Source organism: Mesoplodon densirostris, chromosome 9, assembly GCF_025265405.1.
Source record: "Mesoplodon densirostris isolate mMesDen1 chromosome 9, mMesDen1 primary haplotype, whole genome shotgun sequence".
NCBI classification, from domain to species: domain Eukaryota; kingdom Metazoa; phylum Chordata; class Mammalia; order Artiodactyla; family Ziphiidae; genus Mesoplodon; species Mesoplodon densirostris.
In genome coordinates, this window is record NC_082669.1 from 40,855,988 (window position 1) to 40,881,302 (window position 25,315).

General features: G+C 36.1%; 1 protein-coding gene across 3 annotated transcripts in view; it reads left to right on the top strand.

The window, feature by feature from the left end:
• TMEM196 (transmembrane protein 196) overlaps positions 1 to 25,315 on the top strand; it is a 210,511-nt gene that overhangs the window by 149,152 nt on the left and 36,044 nt on the right. The window contains exon 1 of one of the 3 annotated variants that reach the window (XM_060108595.1): positions 8,771 to 8,935. The exons of 1 other annotated variant lie outside the window; for it this stretch is intronic. In XM_060108595.1, coding sequence (XP_059964578.1) covers positions 8,771 to 8,935 — 165 coding nt within the window. Of the gene's footprint in view, positions 1 to 8,770; positions 8,936 to 25,315 lie in introns of those variants that run through there. One more of the 3 variants, XM_060108596.1, reaches the window with a different exon arrangement.

The window sequence follows — 25,315 nt, forward strand, 5'->3', positions numbered from 1 at the left end:
TGGGTATTTAAAATCTCCAAATACTGTGGAATTTTCCATTTCTTTTAAATTCTATCAATTTGCCTCATATGTTTTGACATTTTCTTTTTGGGATTTTTTACATTTATGATTGTTATGCCTTTGTATTAGTTAGTTTATTGCTCTGTAAAAAAAAATTATGCCAGAATTTAGTGGCTTGAAACAACATTTATTATCTCACAGTTCTGGAAATTGGAAATCTGAGTGCATCTTAGGTGGGTCCTCTCTTGCAGTCATGGTGTTGGCTAGGTATGCAGTCATCTCAAGGCTTCCATGGTCAAGGATCTGCTTCCAAACTCACTCATGGTGTTGGCAGGATTCAGTCCCTCCTCCTGTTGTTGGACCAAGAGTGTTAATTCCTCATTGACCATTGCTCTGAGGCTGCCCTCAATTCCTTGTCTGTGGGCCTCCTAACATATTAGCATATTACCATCAGAGAAGGCAATAGAGATGACCATAAGATGGTAGTCAGAGTCTTTTGTAACCTAGCTATAGAGGTGACATCCATCACTTTTATCAAATTCTGTTAGTTAGAAGTAGGTCACTAGGTCTAGTCCACATTCAAGGGGAGGGAATTATACAAGGATTTGAGTACCAGTAGGCAGAAATCATTGTGAGATGTGGTCAGAAGATAATTACCACACTCTATTTGTTAACTTAAATTTTTATCCTTTTATTATGTCCATTCCTATCTGTGGTAATAATTTTGTTTTGAAGTATATTTTATCTTTTATTAATATTGCCACTGTTTGCATGGAATATCTTTTTCCTTCCATTCACTTTCTATCTTTTTTTGTTTAAAGTGTATATCTTGTGTACAACATGATTGTTTTGTTTTCCTTCTATTGTTTCTGATAATCTCTGCCTTTTAGTTGTAATTTGTATTTCATTAATGTTTAATACAGTTTTTTAATATCATTGAATACTGTTGTGCCATTTTATTTTTTGATTTCTACTTGTCTCCTCTATGTTTGTTCCTGTGTTTCTCCTTTCCTGCCTTTTATTTGGATTCTGAAATATTTTTTAGAATTGAATTTAAGTTTCCTATTTTACTTCTTGGCTGTATTTCTGTGCTTAGTTATATATTTTGCATTTCCTTTTGGTTGCATCAGGAATTACAATACATCCTTAACTTGTCATAATGCACTCAGAGTCAATTATATACTACTTCACTTAAATATGAAAATCTTGTAAACATAAAGAATCATGGTTCCCACGCTTTTCATTATAATGTATTATATATAACAATCTACATACATTATAAACCCCACAAGACAATGTTATGATTTTGCTTTAAACAGTTAAATGGTTTGTGAAGATATAAAGAGGAAAAAGTCAAAAAAAAAGTAACCTTTGTATTAAACCAGATATTGACTATTTCTGATGTTCTTTATTCCTTTCTTAGGATCTGAGTATCATTTTCCTCACTTTGAAGAACTTGTGATTTCTTACATTTCAGGGCTGAAGGACATGGATTTTTAGTCTTCTTTTATCTGAAAATATTTTTATTTTGCCTTTATTTTTAAAGGACATTTTAGCTGTATATAGAATTCTGGCTGTTTTTTTTTTCTTCTTATTTAATCACGTAAAATAAGTTATTCCACTGTCTTTTGGTTTCCATGGTTTCTGATGAGAAGTCCTTTTTGCCTTTAAGAGATGCTCTTTATCTTTAGATTTCAACAATTTGACTTGGCCTTGTGCTTTGTTGTTAGCCTCTTTATATTTTCTCTGCTTGGTGTTGATTTAGAAGCTCAAATATGTGAATTTCTTCCTTTCATAGATTTGTGAAATTTTAGCCGTTATATTCTGAAATATTTTTCTGTCCAGTCCTCTTTCCCCTTCTTCTTCTATTCCAGTTGTACCTATCTTTGACCATTTGATATCATTTAAGATGTTCCTGCCACTCATTTTAAAAACATTTATATTGTTTACTATAATTATTATTTATATTTAAATTAACCTACGCTGTCATGTTCATTGAGCTAAGTCCTTCCAATTTTATTTATTTCAAAATTGTATTTTTTACTTCTAGAATTTCGATTTTAAACTTATTTTATCTTTGTTAAAATTTCCCATTTCTCTACTAAAATATTCATTGGTTGAAAAAATGTTCTCTTTTAGATCATTGGGGATAATTGTAAGTACTGTCTTAAAATCCTAATCTTTTAGTTCCAACATCTGATTTATTTTCTGGTCACACTTGCTTGATTTTTTTCTCTCATGAGAGAAAATGTATTTTATTTTTTGGTTCTTCATATGTTGGATAATTTTTTATTACATCTAGGATATTAGGAATATTAAGTTGTAAAGATTCTGGATTCTGTTAATTTTCTTTAGTAAGCATTATATCCTTTGTTTCAGCTGTTAATTTTTTTGGCTGTGCTGGAACTGTCAACTCTGTTTCTTGCACAGCAGCTCTGGTTTCTGTGCATATTTTTAGTCTGTTTGAGATGAAAACTGAAAAAAAATTATTGTTCACAGTTACCTATCTATGTACCATTATGATGCTCAGAATTTCTTTGTGTAGATCCAAGTTTCCTTCTGATATATTTTAATTCTGTTTGAAGAATACTTTTTTTAATATTTCTTAAAGTGAAGATCTCATGTCTTCACTGAGTAAATTTACTAAGTAAATTGTCTCAGCTTTTGTTGGTCTGACAGATCTGTTTCCTTTACATTTTTCAAGGTATTTTTGCTGGGAATATAATTCTAGATTAATAGGTTTTTCTGATTCTTTTTAAGTTTCAGTAATTTAAATTGTCATTCACTTGTCCTCTGGATTGAATTACTTTAGGCGAGAAGTCTATAAGTCTTTCCTCTTTTCCTCTATATGTAATGCATCCTTTTTCCTCTGGCTGCTCTTAATTTTTAATCCTTATCACTGTTTTCCAGCAATTTGATTGTGGTATGCCTTGTTGTGTTTATTCTATTTGTATTTTACTGAACCTCTTGGATATGTGGGTTTGTAATTTTCACCAAACCTGGGAAATAATTGGTCATTTTTACTTAAAATATTTTCACATACCTATTCTTCTAGAATTTATATTATGTCCATATATCATTTCTTAATTGTTCTACAGGTAATTGAGTCTGTTCATTTTTTTTCAGTCTTCTTTTTTCTCTGTGATTTAATTTGTATTGAGATTTTTCTCTGTGTAATTTAATTTCTGTTGTGTCAATGTTCACTAATTTTTTCTTCTTCGGTGTCTAATCTAATAAATCAGTGTACTATTTTTCATTTCAGATATATAATTTTTCATCTAGAGGAATTATATTCTGTTTTTTGCTACAAATTCAGTTTGTCTTTATTACATTAATGTTTTTTCTCTTCATCTTTGAATGTATTTCTAATACTTATAATAGAAGTCTTCATGTGTTAACAAATTCCATCATCTCTGAAATCCTGGTTATGGATCACATTTTCCTGGTTCTTCATATTTCAGGTATTAATTAGTATAGATTGTGGGTGTTACATTGTTGAATGATAGTTTTTGTCAATTTATTTAAGATGTGTTAGAGTTTGTTAAGTTACTTACCAAACAGATTGACACTTTAGAAGCCTTTTTTAAAGCACTTTTATGTCAGATATAGGGTTGCCTTTATGCATAGTTTAGCCCCACTGCTTATGTGTGCTCTACCTGTTTTCTCCACCAAAGGCTGAGTATTCAACAAGAACTCTCACTGGCTATTGTGAACCTGAAAAATTTCCCAGACATCTTGTAAGCTTCAGATGTTATTCTCTGGTCATTCCATTTCTAGCCTTGTGTAGTTGCACCCCCTGATTTTGTGGCTTAGATTTAACAAGAGACTCAAGGGAGCCCTATGGAGATTTATGGATCTCTTTCTCTATTAAACACCCTCCCCTCTAGTACTCTGTCCTGAAAATACTGGGTACCTCAGCCTCCAAGAATTCTGTAGTTTGTCCCTGAATTCTGTAAGACTACTGTGCTCTGCTTGGTACCCCTCTTCTTGTAACACAGCTTGTTAGATGCCTATAGTCAAGAGGCCAAGAGAGAAAACATTGCTTGTTTCTCTTCTCGCAGATATCAAAATTCTGCTCTGCCTGTCGTATGGTATCCTAACACTGTTTATTTGAATATATTATATATAGTAGGAGAGTGAATCCAGTCCCAATTACTCCATAAAGGCTAGGACTGTAAATAATCACACTCTTTATTAAAAAGTAGATATCAGTATAAAATACATAAGTTGGGTTTTTTACACGCTTAAGTCATTAATAATCAAAAGATATTTCAGACATAAATGGAAAATTATGATAAACACAATACTGAGTACTATACTTACTCTAATTAATTTTCATAAGCACTGATGTTACTATTAGATAATGACTTCTAAGCTATATTATCACTAGAAGACAAAAAAGGCAAAAGATAAATTCAGGATTAATTATCTCTTCTTCTTAAGCTTTAAATAAGGAAAAAAAGGTCCTCACAATGCTATTTCCTTTCTTCTTTTTTTAGCAGAATTACTTTATAAAGTCCTAGCTAAGTCTTAGGTATCATCATTTCTAGCCACACTGACAAGAGTATTGAAATATTAAATAGACTTGTAGCACTTAAAAACAGCTATATGATTTGTAATAATTTTGTGATTTTTATTTTTCTTCATCTTCTATACTACACTGGTCATTCAGTGCAGTTCCTAAGATCACCATACAAATTTAGTTTATAATAGCTTGAACAATTTAAATCAATTCTCAAAATTAATCAGTTAAAATTTTTGACCTTTTCATTTACTAACCTTATATTAGTGACTGAATTGATTATTTCACCAACTTACTTGACTATATTAAGGCAGGTGGTATTTGTTTACCAGCTCCTGGATTTTCCTTTTTCCATGTATTAAAATTTCTATATACGGCATAGGGAATATAGTCAATAATATTTTAATAACTTTGTATGGTGAAAGATGATTACTAGACTTATTGTGGTGATCAATTCATAATGTAGATAAATGTCAAATCACTATGTTGTATACCTGAAACAAATATAATATTGTATGTTGACTATACTTTAATTAAAAAATTCTATAAATCTTATTTGGGTAAATGGATATATGAAGATCTCAGAACTCTTAGATACTTATTGGCAGAACTTAGGTCCATAAAGAAAGCAATTACAGAGGATTTTCTTCTGATTAGCTAGTAAGTTTAATAAAAAGTATTTTGCGATTACCTATACATTCATATTCACTGTATCCTACATAAGCCAGCAGGTGGCAAACTTGAGATTTTTTATACTATTGCTCCTATTGAGGAAGTACAAGTATTGAACCATGTATCTATCAATGGATCTCATGAATAGCTTTTTTATTGTACTATAACATAAGAAAAATTAAACCCTCTAATTGTAGAGCCACTGGTGTTTAGATACCAATGTATCAATACTTTATTTGCGTTTCTCTTGATTTATTGTTTTATCCTGTAATTCTTTCTCTAACAAATAATTTTGAGAGGTAGAGGATGCCAATTGAGTCCCCCGCCTTTTTTTTGCCATGATTTCCACGATTAAGAGTAAAATTTAGTGTTGCTGTATTTAATTGGGAGTGGGGATCTTACCATCATTTAAAAGGGCATGGAAAATATACTTTGTCTCCCAGAACAAGTAATGTAAGATATTTTTGAAAGTCCTAACAACATTGATCTTCATGTTGTTAAATACAAACAGTAACTTGTTCATGGTAACGATTGTTTTTATTTTATTCCTATAAATATTTCTGTGTTGGTGTGACTCATTGGTAGTCATTTATAAGTGAGGATGGATTTAATTTCTTATTATTTTAAATTTTTATTGGAATATAGTTGATTTACAACATTTTGTCAGTTTCAGGTGTACAGCAAAGTGAATCAGTTATACATATACTTATATTCACTCATTTTTAGATTCTTTTAGTATCGAGTAGAGTTCCCTGTGCTATACATTAGGTCCTTATTAGTTATCTATTTTATATATAGTAGTGTGTATATGTCAATCCCAATCTTCCAATTTATCCCTCCCTCTCCCCACCCGCTCCCTGGTAACCATAAGTTTGTTTTCTACATCTGTAAATCTATTTCTGTTTTGGAGATAAGTTCATTTGTACCCTTTTTTTAGATTCCACATATGTGATATCATACATGTATATTTGTTTTTCAAAAAATGAAGGTTGGTTATAGTCAAGCATATGATTAGGCTTTGGGTTTATAAGAAAATACATTTCTAGCCATTGCATTCAGAGATGAAAATTCAATCATAATAATTTACTCGTTTCTTTCTCTCTGGGAAATTCATCCATTGTTAACACTACCTCTAAAAATTAATTTTGCGTCCTGTAAGTTGCACTCCTTTTTATATGGCTGCATTAACCAATCTATTTTAACACTTACTATAACTTTCTCTTCCAATGGGGAAGAATATATATATATAAAAAAAAGGAAAGCAGTGACTAAAGGCAAACAAAAAGGCAACATAGTTACTCCATTATTTCTACATATAAATTGGATCATTTAAATGACTTTTACAAGATTTAAATAAAATAAACTATCCTTCATTAAAGCCAAAAACTATATGAAGGATTCTAATGATTGGCTGTTTGGTAGACTTAAGTTTTCAAGAAGTGGAAGGTGAATTCACTAATTATTGAAAATAAATGTTTGAGGTTTTCTCCAAACATCACAGTAGCTGAAGACTCTTTAAGACTTATTAAGACTCTAATAATTCATAATTCTTCCTTCCTTGCTTTTTTTTAAGAGAAGAAGACTCAATTTTTCTAAAATGTGGAATATAAATACATCAAAAGGAAAATAAATTATACTGTACATTTGAATTTAAACTCTGAAAGAAGCTCTGAAACTTAAGAAAACTAAAATGGGCACTTATGATATAGATTGTATATCATTCCACTTTAGTGTTCTCAGCACTGGGGCCTTAAAAGAAAAAAAAAGAAGCTTCTAATCAGAGGAAACTGCCCTGCTCTAGTCAGCATGCATTCAGAGGTCAAGATGCCCTGGTCTTGTGCAGTGTGTTCTAACTCAGTCCTCCTTTCTTCTATTTTTCTTCAATCCATCTACAAGTTGCCCAGAAACCAGTTTTTGAGAAAGATGACCCATAAACATCTTCTCATCCTCCCCACTCCCTAGATCTTCCTGATGGAATACCTTGGGATTTTTCATGAAGTAAAATCAGGGACATGAAACTGGGCCCAGACTCAGTGATACCCAGATTTCTAGAGTCCCACATGCATCAGATTACAACACAGAAATACCTGAGCCATAGTTGGCCCTCGCTCTAAGGATTCTGACGAGGTCAAACTGTCATAAACAGTTGTGCAGTGAGCCAGATTTTTGTTTTTAATAATGCCCTTTCCAGTGTAGTACTTAAATATACACATGTCTTGAATATGAGTGAGAACACGCAGTCCCAGGCATGTGGTCTGGTGATGCTACCCAGAACGCACGTAGCTGCGCTGCTAGGGGAGAGCTGGGGAGGAACCGCCGCCACTTCCCTCGCAGGGGTGAGGCCCCAGCCAACTGCATCTTCCCAACCTTCGGACATGGAAGGTGACAGGTTGTGACAGCAGGGAGTGGCCAACTCCTTAAAGCAGGCTTGAGTGTAACTCTTCTTGAGAGAGGAGTTCCTTGGTGAGTGTCCTTTGGAGTCCTAGTGAATTTAGGAGTCTGTATTTTCTCCATCCCCTGTGCTCTCTCTGCCTTTCTTTACACACTGTGCTCCCACCCTGTGTACACGCAGAAGAAAGTTTTATACAGAATGAGCCCCCGTGTTGACGTAGGCATCGCCTCCACTCCCATCTGGACAGAAGCCCAGAAGGCAGCGAGAGGGGGGTTGGGGGAATGCGAAGGTAGGGATCGCTTGGATCCCTGTGGTAAGCGTCTCGAGGCGGGGCCGATCAAGGGCCAGACAAGAGTATTGGTTCTGGACCCACAGATAGATCAAGCTTTTCCCTCCTCCATCACCCTCTTAAATCCCAATGAGGTCATTGCAATGAGAGAGAATCAGATCAAGAGAGAAGGGGAGGAAGAGGACGACGACGACGAGGGAGAAGAAACCCAGACGGGAAAAGGCCATCAGACAAGGTCGCTTTTTCTGGCGACACAGAAACTGTGCGGAGTGTGGTGCTGAATCTCATCTGCCCGCTCAGCCTGGGGATCAAGGGACTCGTAGAAGCACTTTGTGTTACCACGAAAACAAAGGAAAGGAGACGAGAGGGAGAGAGAAGCTCTGAGCAGTTCCGCCTTGGATCTGGGGAAGCCAAACTCATCGACTTGGCAAGGAAAGAAAGGGGAGCCTGAAAGGGTTTGGGAGACTGAGGAGGGAGCGGGATTTCCCTGCGGAGACTTGGGACGCGGCAGAACTCTGGACAGCGCCTCCCGAGCCGGATTCCAGGCTCGGGGCTCCGGAGCTCCGTGGCTCCTCCAGGGTTCCAGCTCCTTATTGAAAGCCCTCTCTACCGGTGTGCTCTCCTCTCCTGGACTCCGACCACCGAACCCAACCGGGAAAATCCTACAATCCCTGTACGAACGTGCCAGGGGGTGGAGCGACTCTGCCTCTGACCCGGTCAGGGAAGAGGGTCTCCAGTTCTGGAAATCCAGTCCTTGTGGATAATGCTTCGCTGGTGAAGAAAGAAAAGTTTTGGGGTCTGGTAGGGGGCAGAAGGGGTAAGGAGGATAGTGGAAGAAAGAAGGTGGATGGTTGGCTTCCCTCTCTGATCTGGAAGGAACGATGACCGAGGAAGGATGTGCACCAGCGGCCAGATTATTGGGAGCCTCTTGGTTCTCTCTGTGCTGGAGATAGGGCTGGGGGTGTCCAGCGTGGCCGTAGGAGCGGTCAGCTTCAGCCTGGCCCTCCGAGAGCACAAGCCGCAGCTTGGAGACTCGTCCCCGGTATGGAGCGGGGTGTGTGTACGTTGAGCCATTTCACTCTCTCTTTACCTCTTTACGGTGATGGTCAGTGTGTGTGCGTTAGTCACTCCCTCCCTGGGGAGGAAAATTATAAATCTCCTCTGGCTTGCTTGTAGGTTCATGTTGGTAGGCTATACTTCTTTATGTTGTCCTTTATTTATTAGTGCGTTTCCTTTTTTCTTACCTTGACTTGATACCAAATTAAATGGCTTTGTTTAAAGTTGGGGGGAGGGCAGTTTCCACTGGCTGAATCTGCAAAAGCCTGCGGAGTGGTGCTGATTAGGGGCATCACACCTGTCAAGGGCAGACTCACTTAGTTTCTTTTACAAGGAAAATCAAAATGAAAGTGTCATATCATTTTCTTATACCAGGAACAAGCAAGGGTAGAATTGTGCATTTATTTCTGGGTAACAGTGCCCAAAGTACACTAAAGCCAACACCAATATCACAAAAGGAGAAATGGGGTGTGAGTGTGAAAGGAGCATTTTATCCCAGAAAATACTGCTCTTAATTTTCCCTTGTTAGCATCTATAGAACTCTTTTGTAAGTCCTAGGCAATAAGTTAAACAACAGATTATGATATGTAACATTCTAATTGAAGAATAACTCAGCTTAAAGAGTACCTAATGCTCAGAGAAAATGTTATAATTTTCTCTAGGTCAGAGGGCAGACCCAGTGAGCTTCTTGTTTATTTACTTTGGGTGAATCTCCAGGAAAGCTTTAGAGACCCATTCCTTCCACCAAGGATCAATAAAATAACTCAGCACTATTCCTAGTGTGAGCCTAATTGTGAAAATCAGCTTTTCTTCTCCTTTAAGTTATATAGCTGCTATATCCACATCCTTCTGGGTCTCTGGCTCGATTCTATTTTCTCAGATAATTTAATAGGAGGTTATTCTGTCACAGATAATCAGTGAGTATAATTAACAGTCATGGCTTAGTCATGCTCTAGGTCACTGTGGAAAAAATTATTTGTGAGTTAAAGAATAATTCTGAAGCAATTTATTTTTGAGAGAAGTTCTAGCATTCTTAAAACTGGCATACTTGTGCTTTAGAAAATTAGTTTTTATATTTTAACTTTTCAGAGTGAAGTGTTTTTAAATTGCAGAAGTTATAAGAAAAAAGGAAAATGGTGTTCAACTCTAACATTGAATTTTTCTAGGAATCCTTGTTCTGAATTCAATAAGTTACCACCAACCTCAAGTAATTACCTTTTTCTTTATTATGTAATTTTATCAATGTATATTTTAAATTTAAGTATGAAAGACTAAAAGGCAAATCTTCAACCTAGTAATTTTACATCTTATATGTAGTAGTGATTATTTTGAGATTTGTAGTATTATTTATTATTATTATTATTTAAATAGAAATTTTTAGACTTTAAAACTTCTATCAGACAATTGTCAAAATTAACTGTAATGTCAATATTTAAATCACGGGAAGAAAATGTGATCTTCTGGTGGCTTATGAGGAAGAAGCCTCAAATACTCTTCAAATCAATTCCCCTGTGAAATTCAAGAAACTGAGTAAATAAATGTAGGTTGTCTCTAAATAGCATTAAAGTATCCAGTTTACCTTCAAGAATAAAAAAAGTGGTTACATTTGCTTAGTGTCAAGTAAGAAAAATAATTAAATGATTTTTTCCTCTCTTTCCCAACTATTTACTATTATGTAGGTGAGTCAACATATGTGTATGTACAGAAAATGAAAATTCTGAAGCAGCTCAGTGAAAAACAAATAAAATAATAATACAGTCATTATCATAAAGAATTATTTCCAGTTTTAACATTTTGTTTCCTTAGAGTAACCAAAATTCACCTAGGATTCTCAAATAATAGTTTCAAATTCTATTGTCTGATTCAGTTAAAAAAAAACATATGATTGAATGAATGGATTTAAAACTTGAGTGCCCAAAGAGTTGGTCACTTTTATAAACTCAGCATAAAAAATCAAATTTGTGAAGATATAAATATCCAAATTTGATCTTTGTTTATCACATTATAGGCATGCTAATTTGATTTTTAAAATAATTTTTCAGAGGTCATTTGTGAGACAGTCTGAATTATCTCTTAATTCTGGCAATGATGAATTCATATAACCAATAGTTATAGAGGGCTTACCATATGCAAGGTGTTTTACTATTTAACACAAAGCCTATTAAGGTGAATCAGAATGCCTAGCAGAGGAAACAAGATGGGTATGTCACAAACTTTATCAGTAGTGAGAAATTAGTTTGACTTCAGGGAGTTACAGGAGTAGATAAAGGGGAGAGAGGAAATACCCATGGGAGAACTATTATTTTTCTCTTGATCTTTAAAGTGTATTGAAACTTGGAATTAATGTATCACAGTGTTAAGTAATGTATCACAGTATGAAATCTGGAGTTTGCCTGGGTACAAATCGCAGCTCAGCCATTAGCCATTTACTATCTTGATGACTAGCCAAAGTTTCCTCATACTCTGTAAAACAGGGTTGCTAGAAGTCGCAAATGAAATAATGCTCTTAGTAAAATGCATGATGTGTAGTAAGCACTGAATAAATGCAAACAGCTAGTACTGGGTGCATAGACTAACAGTGCAGGGCATGAGAAAGAGAAACTTTTAGGCAGCAAAGATGAAGACAAAAAACTGGGACAGGATGGGTTGTGTTTCGGGTAGAATAGGCTCTTCTGTTTTTCTGGGGCTTAGGTGTGTGAGGGAGAGATAAGGATGGAAAGAGTGGAAGGGACCAGACCATGGGAGGCTGCGTGCCAGTCTAAGGCAATAGATTTATTTCCTCACAGTTTTAATATAATAATAATAATACCAATTCTTAGTTCTCAAAGAGACTACAGGAATATGCAGCAGAAAACTAGATTGAAAACTACTAATCTCTTTGGTATTTGGTGAATTAAAAATCTGTGTTATTTATAAACACTGGATGGGATTTTATATTAATTAACCTTTCAGGCCATAGTGTATAATCAGAGTGTGTTTCGATTGGTGCCATGAAGCTTTTTTCAACACATAAATATCATTATTGCCAGATTTTGAATTAAATTTTAGAAGCCAATGGAAATAAAAACTGTACTACGAAGGGATTACTTATCATAATGGACCTCAACATCATAAGCTTTTTTCTAGGTCAAATGCACTAAGACTTCAGGCAACTATTTGATTATTTGGACTTAAGTTATTATTGGATATTTTTGGATTATTGGAAAAATTATTGTACCAAATTTTTTTAAGTGGCTTAAAAAAAGAAAAAGGGGGCTTCCTTGGTGGCACAGTGGTTGTGAGTCCGCCTGCCGATGCAGGGGACACGGGTTCGTGCCCCGGCCCCAGAGGATCCCACATGCCGCGGAGCGCCTGGGCCCGTGAGCCATGGCCGCTGAGCCTGCGCGTCGGGAGCCTGTGCTCCGCAACGGGAGAGGCCACAGCAGTGAGAGGCCCGCGTACCGAAAAAAAAAAAGAAAAAGGGCTTAAAATCCACAAGGTGGATGCTTATACAGACTATCTCCAGTCACTATTTCACAATCAGGCAAAGGTTACGTCCTGGGACCAGTCTAAAAGATGTGGGCAATTAGAAGGAACAATTACTTAACTATAATTTCATAGTGAAAGAAAGCTATAAATGCCTTATAGGATTTTGGCTGCCTCCTGATTCTTTGTTACAGTTTATATAGACACCTCCTTGAGAGCATGAAAGAATACATTATTACTAGATAACAATAAATGAACCATTGAGTAGACTGCTTTGGAAAAGACATAGGCATGGTGAAATGTAATTGATGTGTAAGGTATATTGACAGGGAGTTAAATAGACAGGGCTATGTTTCCAAGCTGCTGTGGGATAGTCATTTTTCTCAGTCTCCAGTGAATCATGTATAAATGGAAGTGGATTACATTTAGTGGTACACAGATCCAAGAGAATTTTATTTTGTTGCTCTAAGTTGGTACTTGAAAAATCTAAAGATTCAAATGGTGGTGTCCAGAGAAGCATCTGATACTGAGTTTTTTTTTTGTTTTTTTGTTTTTTTTTTTTTTTGCGGTACGCGGGCCTCTCACTGTTGTGGCCTCTCCCGTTGCGGAGCACAGGCTCCAGACGCGCAGGCTCAGCGGCCATGGCTCACGGGCCCAGCCGCTCCGCTGCACGTGGGATCCTCCCGGACCAGGGCACGAACCCGTGTCCCCTGCATCGGCAGGCGGACTCTCAACCACTGCGCCACCAGGGAAGCCCTGATACTGAGTTTTATTTGATACATACCATGCTGAATTCCATCCTTCTATATCTGGTATTCATTCTATAAATTAAATATATTAAAATAACTTTTCTTAGGCTCCTTACCCCACATGTAAAATAGTCTTTTAAAGTATTCAAAGTTTTTCTGATCAAAATCATATAAAGTTTGAGTGACTTTTATTGCTTATTTTTCTGAAGCATACTTGATTTGTACATCATAACTTCATCTGCTTAAAAAATCCTATACTTTAGGTGAGTGAAATTCATAGCATAATCAAGTCACGTACTTAGTATGTAGACTCCTGATTCACCATGGCAACAACTCAGCCAGTGGTAAGATTGTGTTGAAATTCACCTACTGTACAATCTGACCCATACCATAGCACCACAAATGAGATGCTGTATATAAATGAGAGTTGCTCAAAAATGTTATTTCTAATATTTAAGTCTGTTCAGTTCATTTAAGGAAAAACAAAATAAAGTGAAAGAAACCCCTCAAACAGTTACTTCGATTGTACAAAATTTGAAGCTAGTGTGTCTCTGGCCAGATAATACATCATTTTTCTCCAAAGTTAAACTATATAATATAAAGGACGCATATAATTTGTCATGAGATGAAAACACTGCCCCTATCCCCAGAAAAAATTACAAATGTGCATTTATATCCAATTTTTAAATTAATTTGAATTATATAAGTAATTCACAAATATTGTTTCAAAGGGTTAAAAACAGATCAAAACTGAAGTTCTCTTCCCTACCACCTCATCAAGATTAGCTGCCATTGTAAATTTAGTGTGTAATCTCAAGATATTTCTTTATGCATAAATAGTATTGTTTGGACATATAGACTAATTTTAATATCAAGTTTCTGGATATAATAAAGCCCCTTCATGGACTCTCTCTAGAGCCCAGGTAAAGAATATCTTCCTTATCTGAGTCACACTCTTATACTCAAGTGCTACTTGTTATCTACTCAAGTCAGGGCAATTAGATAACTGGCAATTAGATAAGTTAGACAAGCTAAACAGTTGGAAAATGTAGTTATTATTCAAGGAATCATACTCTGTGTCAAAAAAAATAAATTGCCATTTCTGGTGTTGATTGATAATGGTAAGATGGAAGAAAAATGGTGAGTGTTGACATTATCCGATGATATTTTTTTGTTTTAGTCTGTATTTCACCCACATGTAAGTGACATGTGTTGAAATTTCTATCCAGAGGCCATGAAAAATTCTGCTTCAGGATTTTGGCCCTCATTCAAGGGTATAACTGGTCTTGAAGAATTTGCCATAGAAACATGAGGGAATAAGTGATAATAATAGCATCAGTCACCTATTTGTTGAAAGTTTGCTCCATACAACATGATCTAGACAAAGTCACATCTTTTCATTTGGATGTTTTTGCTTAAAATGTTCAAGTTGGCTCTCTATATTGACTTAATTATTAGCCAGATCATCCAATATGTGCTTTGAATATGGCTAAGCAATTTAACTTTCCTGTATATTCACTTAGCCCTCAGATAATACTTAATTTTATTAGTAGATGGGAGGCATAACCCAGCCATCCAAACTTCATCCAAACCTATCTTTAAAATTCAGTAAAAATTAGAATAGATTTTGGTGTGTGTGTGTTTACACACTCACCAAAGGGGAAAAACCCCAACAATTTTCTGTTCAAATGATGTTGGCTCATTCACTTACGAAGTGGACAAAACTTCATCCTACTACTGCATTTTATATATATATATTGATACATAATTCTATTCATTCAAATGGCATTTCTATACCTAAATAACTAAGCCCAGAGTTGTTCAAAATATTTAACTTTATTGTCCTAATAATTTAGTCAAATTACAAGGTGGTTACTCTGCAGATAGGTGTCCATGTTGAAATACATGGACAATGACAGATTAATTAGATGATAGTATATAAAGACTCTCACTGAGCATCATTCTAGGAGAAAAAGAGAGAAAGAAAAGACACTATGTGACTACTTTCCTGTGATGTATAAAGCCATGCAATCCTTGTCATGAATGCAGATCTAATCTATATATACTTTACTCATATGGAATGACAGATGGGATTCATACATCTCACTCAATATTACTGTAGCTCTGGATAACTTATGTGTCTTCACTGAGTCAAGGAGTACCTGTTTTACGGGTTGCTGTGAAGCTAAGACAATGCTTATAAAGCTGTCAGTAACGAGCCTGGCACAAAGTAAGTGCTCAGTGAGCATTAGCTGCTCCTTTCTTCTACTGCCCTGTTCGGCTCCATGACTGCCTGGGACCATTAACCCACTAGTGGTGCACTGGTTCTCAACATTTCTCCAACACCCTTAATCAACTCTAGTTTGACTCATCATTTTTGTTTTTGATTTTTTTTTGTTTTTTCTTTTCATGTATAGTATCTAGTTAGCTTTTGATTTAATCCAGGTATAGACATTAACAACTACAAAAATGTACCGAAATATCTACATTAGAGAAGTCATGTAAATATTCAGCTTAAAACCGAATGGGGAAACAGCTGCTGCTGTAAGACACCTCTCTCTTTGTTTTTCTGTTGGAGGTGGAGAGGGTGGTAGAAACCCTGTGATAAAAATATTTGAAAATCAGATAAGTTAGACAATTAAGTTAGGCAAGTCAAACAGGGGATATGGTAACTACTTTTTATACCATAAAACAAAGTCCTCGAAACACATATAAAACCATATGTTACTGTCATAAAGTCAAAATAAAAGTACAACTTAATACTTCTGACAAAGATACTCAATATCTTGGAAATTCGTATGGTTTTGCCCTAACTACCCAAATAGTTTTTGAAGCAATATTGATTTCATGTTGTACTATTAACAGATTCATCAATGAAATACCTAGATTTCAACAGTGACTCTTACAATGTTAATTAGTGATCATGATTTTTAGTGCCAATATTATAACTCAAGAAGCAATTGAAAGTTCCATTAGTTCATGATCTGTTATTAAATATAGGAAAAAATTAAGGCAAAAATAAAATTTTAGTGGTTAAGTATATCACCTTGGCGGACAGGGTGCCTTGAGCTATTTATTCTATAGAAATAATACTAGACATGATTTATTCATGGTTAACTATGGTCCATATGCTTTCTTATACATTTTATTTCTAATTTTAACAACTTTGTGAACAATGTAGTGTTTTATAAAATTTATGTAGGAAAAAGAACTTACCTAGGGTCCACCATTATTTAATCAGCTGAGTTAGTATTTAAAGCCAGAGCAGTCTTATTTCAAAATCTGTACTTCTTTGACTGCGTTGTGTGGAACATGGGATATTTTCATGAGAAAGTCATTCACTGAGGCCTGACCTCATTATTTGCTCCCATCCCTGAATCTACGAGTCAGGCAGGATGGCATAAAAGCCAGGTCCCGATCACTGTTTGTATCTATTTTCCGGAAGAGACTGATACAGTCAACTGATGAACAACACAACCCCGATGTTCTCAAAAGAGTGTGAGATAATAGATTAAATTGTTCCTATCCATAAAGCTTAAGCTTTAGCCTTGAAAAATAAAGCTAAATTATGCATCTCAAATAATCATTAAATATTATGAGGACAAATCAAGAAGACACAAAATAACATATTTGTTTAAATGTTCAGAATGAGAGGTATCAATGAAGGATCAAGGGTATTCTTCCTCATGGTGGGAGAACTGTACCCAGGCCTTGGAGATCGGTCAGATTTCCAGTGGGCAGAGGAAAGAAGATGATGTGCTAAGCAGTTATTAGTATGTGTAAAGTCATGGAAGGGATAATAAAATGGAGAGTTTGTGGAGGATTGAGGAGACTGAACTTGTTAGAGCAAAGACATGTTCACAGAAAAACTGGTAAGTGAATATCTACCTCATCTGAATAGGATGGGTCCAGCTTCAAAAGGGTCCTGAAAGAATGGTAAGACTAGTTTGCTCTTGATTCCCAGCTAAGCTTGGTGAGTTCTACTCGGTAGAACTTGGCGGTCATGAGGCCAAAGCAGTGGGGCCAGGCATTGCTGCTCAATTTCAAGGCAAAACACCAGCCCTTGGTTCCAAGATGTGTATGCAGGATCAAGAGAAAGACTTGAAGGAAATCTTGAGACTTGAGGGAAGTGAAAATCTTTCATCACAAACCTAACTCCAACTTCAAATGGCTTTCCTATTATTGACGGTGGATTTGTAAGATCATAAGTTCCTTTTGTTCAGTTATTCTTACAGCTGCCTGTCATACAAAAGTAAGAGTTCATTTGTGTAACTGGAAGTATTGGCATGACACACAGAAATGACAACAGGTTTTGGAGGTATTAAGACTTGGGTTCACATTCTAGCTCTAGTATTTTCTAGTTGTTTAAGTTTGAATAATTTGAATCATCTCACTGAGCAGTCAGCTAACTCATTGGTAAAATAGCAATCCTACTACCTATCTCATGGAGTTTTCTAAAAATTAAATGTAGTACTTCCATAAAGGGCTTGATAAATGTTAGGTATTCAGTAACTGTGACTGGCCCACAACAATGACTGCATGCTTTTGCCATATTTCTGGAAAAATCCATTTTCTGTGTGTGGTTTCTATTGTGCATTATAGACATTTTATTTCTATACATTTCTGAAGGGGAGCTTATTGTAAGACCATTGATGAAATTGACCTTGGACTCAAGACTTAGTAACATTTAGGTCATATATCCTCTCTTAGAAAATATGTACTAGTCATAACTGATTTTTAGCATTAGTTGTAGTGGTGATTTAGTGTGCTTGTCCCAGGGTCCCAGGAATATTTTCTATGTCAGTATTGAGATAAAGAGGTATAATTTTTGTTTGTTCTATCAAATACAGATGTGTTCTTGATTTTCTCATTAATTTTGCTGGGTTGTTGGAATTTTTAGTTCTTTCTCTATCTGTTTTCTGCCAATTAATCTCCTACATGGATTACTCTGAAGAATTAAAATAATAGTGATAATAATAATGACATAAGTAATAACGGCAATGGCAGCTTATGTTTATAATATACTACATTGCCTAAGAATTCCACCTACTTTTGTTATACCACTTAGCAGGTGAGTTTCTTCACTTAAGGGATGAGAACCTAAAGGGTTTAGGATTCAGTGATTTAAGATCAAAAAGCGAAATCAGTTACAGGTGTAGGGTAGAAACCTAAATCACCTGAAGAAAGAATGTATATGTATGTGTGTGTCTGTGTGTGTGTGCATGTGCCCATGCAGGTGCTCATACATGTACAGTGGAGATCGAGAGACAAGTAATTCCTAGGAGGAAGTTGATAATTATCACTGATACGCAGTATAAGCTGCATTTAGGCTGCTAGTGCCCTGATTTGGGGGCAAGTTCACAACGTCATGACCCTCTATCAGCTGCCTCTTATCTCCATAACTGGCATGCTTTCAGAAACTGCCAGGCATGTTGGATGGATGTTCATTCGTGGTGCTGACAATTCTTAGGAAGAGTATAACTTCTACCCTCCAGTCCCCTGTAACCCCTGGATATTTTCAACTCTGAGAGAACAGGCCACAAATCATAGACTCAGAGCTGGCATATACCCAAGGAAGTATCTTTTTTCCTTTTCTCTTCACCAAAGCCATCTTCTACATTTTTAACTTTATTAGATCTTCCACATGTATCAAGTTGTGAGCTTGATATTTGAATGTTGCCCAAATATATTATAATATTTAAGTTAATATTATTTATATGACACGAAGGAATCTTAAACATAAAAATACAAGTGAAAACATTGCAAATTGGGATAGCCCACATTAATGTAAAACTACCTTAATTTACATAAAAATACTTATTAAGTTGTTATTATGACATATATAGAGCTCCTGTAAAATGTATATAAGTTTATGCTACTTTAATAAGTAGAATGTCATGCACAGCATTATCTATATCTGGATGTTGAATATTGATTGCATCTTCCTTTACTTGCCTCCAGAACTAATCATTTTTTAAAATTTTAAGTAAGTTTGAATTTTAAAATTCATTTATATGTTATATTTGGCTAAAATAACAAAACTTTGGACTCAGGAGATAAACTCTTCTGATTTTTCCCTGAGATCTATGAAATAGTTTTGTTTTGTTTTAATAACTAACATGAATAATGACTATACCTAAGATTTACTTGGACAATTGCCACTTAAATATACTGCAAATTCAAAGTCCCTCTTGCTGAAAATTTACAAGTTTAGTTAAAATTTTCCTTGCTACTTCTGGAGCAGAAATAGCTTGAACATCAAAAAGCCTTATTCACATAGCATACTCAAAATATTGAACAGATTATTTTTTAAAAAGAAAAACTATCACAAAGAGTAGTTGTAACAGAATACAATGCATAATTCATTAAATACAAGAAAGATTGCATTACCTGAACCCTGAGTGGGGGTGTGAAGGAATGAATGGCATTCTGAGCATCAAGGCTGATTCTTTCTGAAGAAAGAAAGAATTCCACACTGAGGATTTGGGTCCCAGGAAGAAGTTTCTGAGATTTTTAGACTTGGGTTCATTTAGAAGAGCTTGGCCTGCCGATCAGCCTCATGCTATGTTTGATGCTTTCTTCTGAAATTCATTCTTGCGTGTTGATAGTTTCATTCAGTTACTTTACAGTCTCTGCAAAGGTTTCTTTCACTACTTGCTGTGCATTCCCATTTACTACTGTGGGGTTTTTCTTTCCATTTCTCCCTTGAGTGCTTTTGGTTTAATTTCTTTATTTGCTCTGGTTGCCTCTTACCCCATGCTGTCTGCTAGGCTACCAAGATGGTCTGGTGCTAATGGAGGACTGCTTTCTTATCACATCAGCATAGCTCTTGTACACTTTATCCTCTTGGTATTTTATTTTCCTGTGAAGGTGATTATATTTGTGAGAGATAATGGCTCTATTGATAAAAAGTGTACATTTACCCTTTCCCAGTTGAACTTTTAAATTTTTTTAAGTTTCAAATTTTCCTGGAGTGGAAGAAACATAGTATATGGATCAATGTATATAAAATGCCTTACTTTATTTCAGTGTTCTGTTTTGGGATGGAAAACAAGAAATTAGATCTAGCTTAAGGGAAAAAAAGAACACTGCATATTAGCAGGATCTTCCATAGACTAAGAAAAGAAAGGAATATAAATAGGAAAGTAGAAAAGTGACTTATTTTAAAAATGAACGCTTTGCTAAAAATGCAGAATAATTGGGAGAGGGGAAAGCAGAGGGCATTGAGGAGATCTATAAATCTAATAAAGGCAGAAAAAGCCCAGGAAACTGGGTTGCTAGATAGCATGGTCAGGGCCTGGGAACCCCCCAGGGGTTAGGCTTATGAAAATGGAGCCAAATCAACGTTGAAGTCAGTGACAAAGACACTTGATCAGCCTGAGCTACCTGGTCTACACTGGGTTGGGCTGAGTCAAGAAGAGGAATGACAGCATGGCATGGAGGAAAAGCTATGGAAAATGAGGAGAGTCAAGTTCCTGTTCCCATTCTCATCAGCCAGATGCTATTCTCCTTAATTCATTTTCTTATATAAGATTTCGTTAACAAGTATTGATTCCACAGCTACGACATTCTATGCTCTGAGGATTTAGCAGTGAATAAAGTTATCATGATCCCTGGTCTTCTGAAGCTTAATTTAAAAAGAAATATAGGGCTTCCCTGGTGGCGCAGTGGTTGAGAGTCCGCCTGCCAATGCAGGGGACACGGGTTCGTGCCCCGGTCCAGTAAGATCCCACATGCCGCGGAGCGGCTGGGCCCGTGAGCCATGGCCGCTGAGCCTGCACATCTGGAGCCTGTGCTCCACAACGGGAGAGGCCACAGCAGTGAGAGGCCCATGTACCGCAAATAAATAAATAAATAAAATAAAAAGGAATATAGACTATGAACAAATAATGCACAACTTAACAATTAAAGGTTGTACCTGTTAAATAGGAGAAGTACAGGCTTATGAAGACTATAACAGTTGTCAATAATGGGAGAATAAGAAAATGCATCTCTAAGGAAGTAATATTTTCTGAAGGATGATGAGGCATTACCCAGATAAAGAGGGAAAAAAGTGTTGTTCCAACCAGAGGGAATGCCGTGTATGAAGACTCTGAGATAGAAAAAAATCCATGTGTTTGAGAAACTGAAAGAAGGCCAGGGTAACTGGAGCATGACTAGTGAGTAGGAGGAGATGTAAGGCACTGGGTGAGGTGAAGAGACACACGGGGGGATGAAAATCACTTCAGGCTTTATACGTACGGTACAATGTTTTTATTTTCTCCTAATTATAATAGGAGCCACCAAAAGATTTTAAGCAGGAAAGTAACAAGATTATACCTGCGTTTGAAGAAGCTCATTTGGGGCTGCATTGAAAAAAATTTTTTTTGGAGTGAGACAAGTTCTTAACTTGTCATAAATTAAGTCACAAGTCTAGTTAGGAGGCTGCTGCGGTCTATGAAGCAATAGTTACATGGATGGAAGTTAAAGAATAAAATAAAAATAGAAGAACAGATATTTGAGATACACAGTTGACAAGACTTTGTGTTTCATTAGATGCCATTGTAAAGTATTAAGAATGAGTCTCAGATTTCAGGACTGAGCAACTGATAGGGTCCTATTTACTCTTGAGATTAGGGGATTAGAGAAGGAAAAACTGTGTGTGTGTGTGTGTGTGTGTGTGTGTGTGTGTGTGTGTGTGTGTGTGTAGGGGATAATTGTGTATGGTGGGAAGAGATCAAGGATTTATTTGTGATCTGTTAAGTTGGAGGTGCCTGTGAGACATCCAAATGGAGAGATGCTGTGGGCTATTAGATGGGTCTAGAGTTCAGGGCTGGAAATCTAAAAAGGGGAGTAGACTGTAAATACATTAAATACATTTAAAGGTATTTAAAGCCACATGACTTGTAGAAACCACCCAAAACAATGCCTTCAGTTACTGTTATATTCAGAAGCTGGACATTCAGAATTTACTATAATACTCAGAAGTAGAAAAAAGAGACTGAGAAGTTGTGACCAGAAAAATATGCTAAAGACCAGGAGAGTGTGGTATCACAGAAGCCCAAAGGAGAGAGGTTCCTTGTAAGATGAGTGAAATGTGGAAGTCATTACTTACTTTAGCAAGAGAAGATGAAATAAAACAGGGTGTAGAAGGCAGTCTGAAGTCTGAGAGAGAACGGGAAGTAAAAATGCAGAAATAGTAAGTGTAGAAGCTTGGCAGTAAAGGGAAGATGGAGTAGAGAGAAAGAACAATCAGTATAAAAAGACTTGGAGTCAAGGAAGGCTTTCATTTTTAAGGGAGATTTTGGAACACTTTGGCATGCTGATGTGAATAATGGAGTAGAATGGGAGAGTTATAAAGGGGGAGAAAGAAAGTCTTTGAGTAAGTGAAGGGTGATTGAATTTAGAGCTAAAATGGAGGTTTTGTGTTGATAAGTTTTATCTTTGTTTCATGTAATAAAGCAAGATAATATGAGTTAAGATGCAGAGCTTGTCACACCTAATGGCGAATAGAGAGAGGATTCTCTGATGGCTTTTGTGTTTTCTATCTAATTTGATATCTGTCAATAGCTAAGGGTAAAGAAGAAACAAATGTCTGGTTTGACTCTGAGAACACGGTTAAAATGTCTTCTGTCCCTCTTGATTGAGAATTATAATTAAGTCACACGATATGAAGAGGATAGAGACATAAAAATAATTTATTCCAAATTCATCATTTTACAGATAACTAAACTGAAACCCAGAGAATTAGCACTGGTGGCTAACTACAGAACCAGGACAGGAGTCCAAGTCATCTAATTCTTGGTCCAACACTATTTGCACAGATGCCTCAAAACATTAAATATCCTTAAAATAAGTGTTCAACCAAAAGGATAATGAAATTATGTGGCTATGCCCCAAACTGAACAGGAATGATCTCAGATTATTGGCACTGCTAACTATCATGGAGATGTAATAATTATTTTAACAGATTTCAGGGGTTTCCTCCCAGTTGGGGGTTTCAAGGAAACAGCTTTCCAAAGAAATTGTGACGTGTTCTCCATGGTGCTTTTCCAAACTGACTGAGATAAGCTAATTTTCTTTTTTTCCCCACATTGGGTCTTCGTTGCTGCATGTGGGCTTTCTCTAGTTGTGGCGAGCTGGGGCTACTCTTCGTTGCGGTGCGTGAGGTTCTCATTGTGGTGGCTTCTCTTGTTGAGGAGCACTGGCTCTAGGTGCGTGGGCTTCAGTTGTTGCAGTGCACAGACTCAGTAGTTGTGGCTAGCAGGTTCTAGAGGGCAGGCTCAGTAGTTGTGGCTCATGGGCTTAGTTGCTCCACGGCATGTGAGATATTCCTGGACTGGGGATTGAACCTGTGTCCCCTGCATTGGCCAGCAGATTCTTAACCACTGCGCCACCAGGGAAGTCCCAAAGCTAATTTTTAAAAGTTACTAATGTTTCCAAACCCACAAAAGCTAGTGATCAATTTAGGTAAGTAAGCAGGTTGCCTTCAAGAAGGCTCTAAAAACAAATTCCAAAGCTCATTTATCAAGCTTTATGCATTTGTAGAGCTTGGACAGGGAATATCAAAGTCCTGTAGTTCTGAATATTTTCTGTCTGAGGCTATTCTTTTTAATTCAAACATCTAGAAATCAAAATTAAGTCAGATTTAGTACAGTTTGCCTAAAGTGGCTAGAAACAAATATGCGTGTGTTTATATATATTATATATATGTATGTATGTAAAATGCCCTTATCCAACACTGTTGCAAAAATTGTCAAAATATTTTATAATGATAAATTTATTTAAAGGGCCACACTAAAAAAAAAAGGTGCTCTTTTCCATAAATGTATCTTTGGCCATGAATATAGCACAGTGTACTTACTGTTGATGGGATGAGCTGAGTTTTGTAGTATGACATTATGAAATTAAAATATCATTATGAAAGGTTAGCAATTTTCACCACCTTTGTACCCCAGTTACTTGTAGTTGAAGGAAAGGATTTTCTCAAAGGAACTGTTCATTTGACGAAAGAGGTGTAACCTTAACTTGTAATTTTTGCTAATGTCTTTTCAGCTCTAGCCAAGGGGTATCATCAAACATCTTTGACTCTCAGACCTTCAGAATAGTCTCTTAGAGGGATACTTGGGGAGTTAATGAAATATCGAGTTGAAAGTATCTACTGTGTTAAAAGATGCAAGTTTGGCAGACATCATGCAATGGGTTATCAGGAAACTTAGGCCTATAGAGAACAAGTTGCCTCTAGAGCTGGCACATAACTGAAATTAACTAATTTAGGAAATCATTGTATCTCTTGGGTGATATTTGGTGGTTGGGGGGGCACTTGTTTTTCTTTGACTTGTGACCATAACTAGGATTAGGTATTCTCTAGATTTGCACAAATAGAGTAGCCACTAGCCACGTGTGGCTCCTGAGCACTTTAAATGTGGCTAGTCTGAGTTTAAGATATAAGTATAAAATGCACACTGGATTTCAAGGACTGAGTAGGAAAAAAGGACATATAGGACCTCAAGTTTTTTAATGTTGATTTCATGGAAAAATGATAATAGTGTGAATATATTGAGTTAAATAAAATATATTGTTGAAATTTTCACCTTTTTCTTTTTAATGTGACTACCAGAAAATGCAAAGTTATACATGTGGCTCACATCTGTGGCTTAGGTTAAATTTCTATTAGACAGCTCTCACCTAGATACTTTTTTCTCATCAAAAACAAGTAGTCAGCTGGTCAAGAAAATTGTCAAGCTTTGTTTACCTAAGACGTGAACTGTAGATGAGGAAAGCCTTTTAGACAATTTGAGTTCTTTGTGAACTGGGAAGGCTGTGTTGGCTTAGTCAGCTGGTAGAGACACTAGAAGCAGCTAAGTGTTACAGTACAGCATTTTCTAAAATGGATACCTAAGGAGCCTGTTCCCATGACACAAGCCTTTCAACCTCTGTTTTTTAAATGGTGAAATCAAAGACTCTGTGTGACTTTTTGTTAAAGGGATTTCAAATATTATTTGGCAAGTATCAAAAGTGTTTTGGGAGAGGAGAAGCTTTTTCCCACTTCTTTCACTAACCTGAAATTAATTAATTCATTTATCCATTCATCAACATATATTCATTGAACTTTTTATATGTGTGAGGCCCTGTGTTAGTGCTAGTTTTTTTTTTTTTTTTTTTTTTTTTTTTTTTTTCTTTTTGCGGTA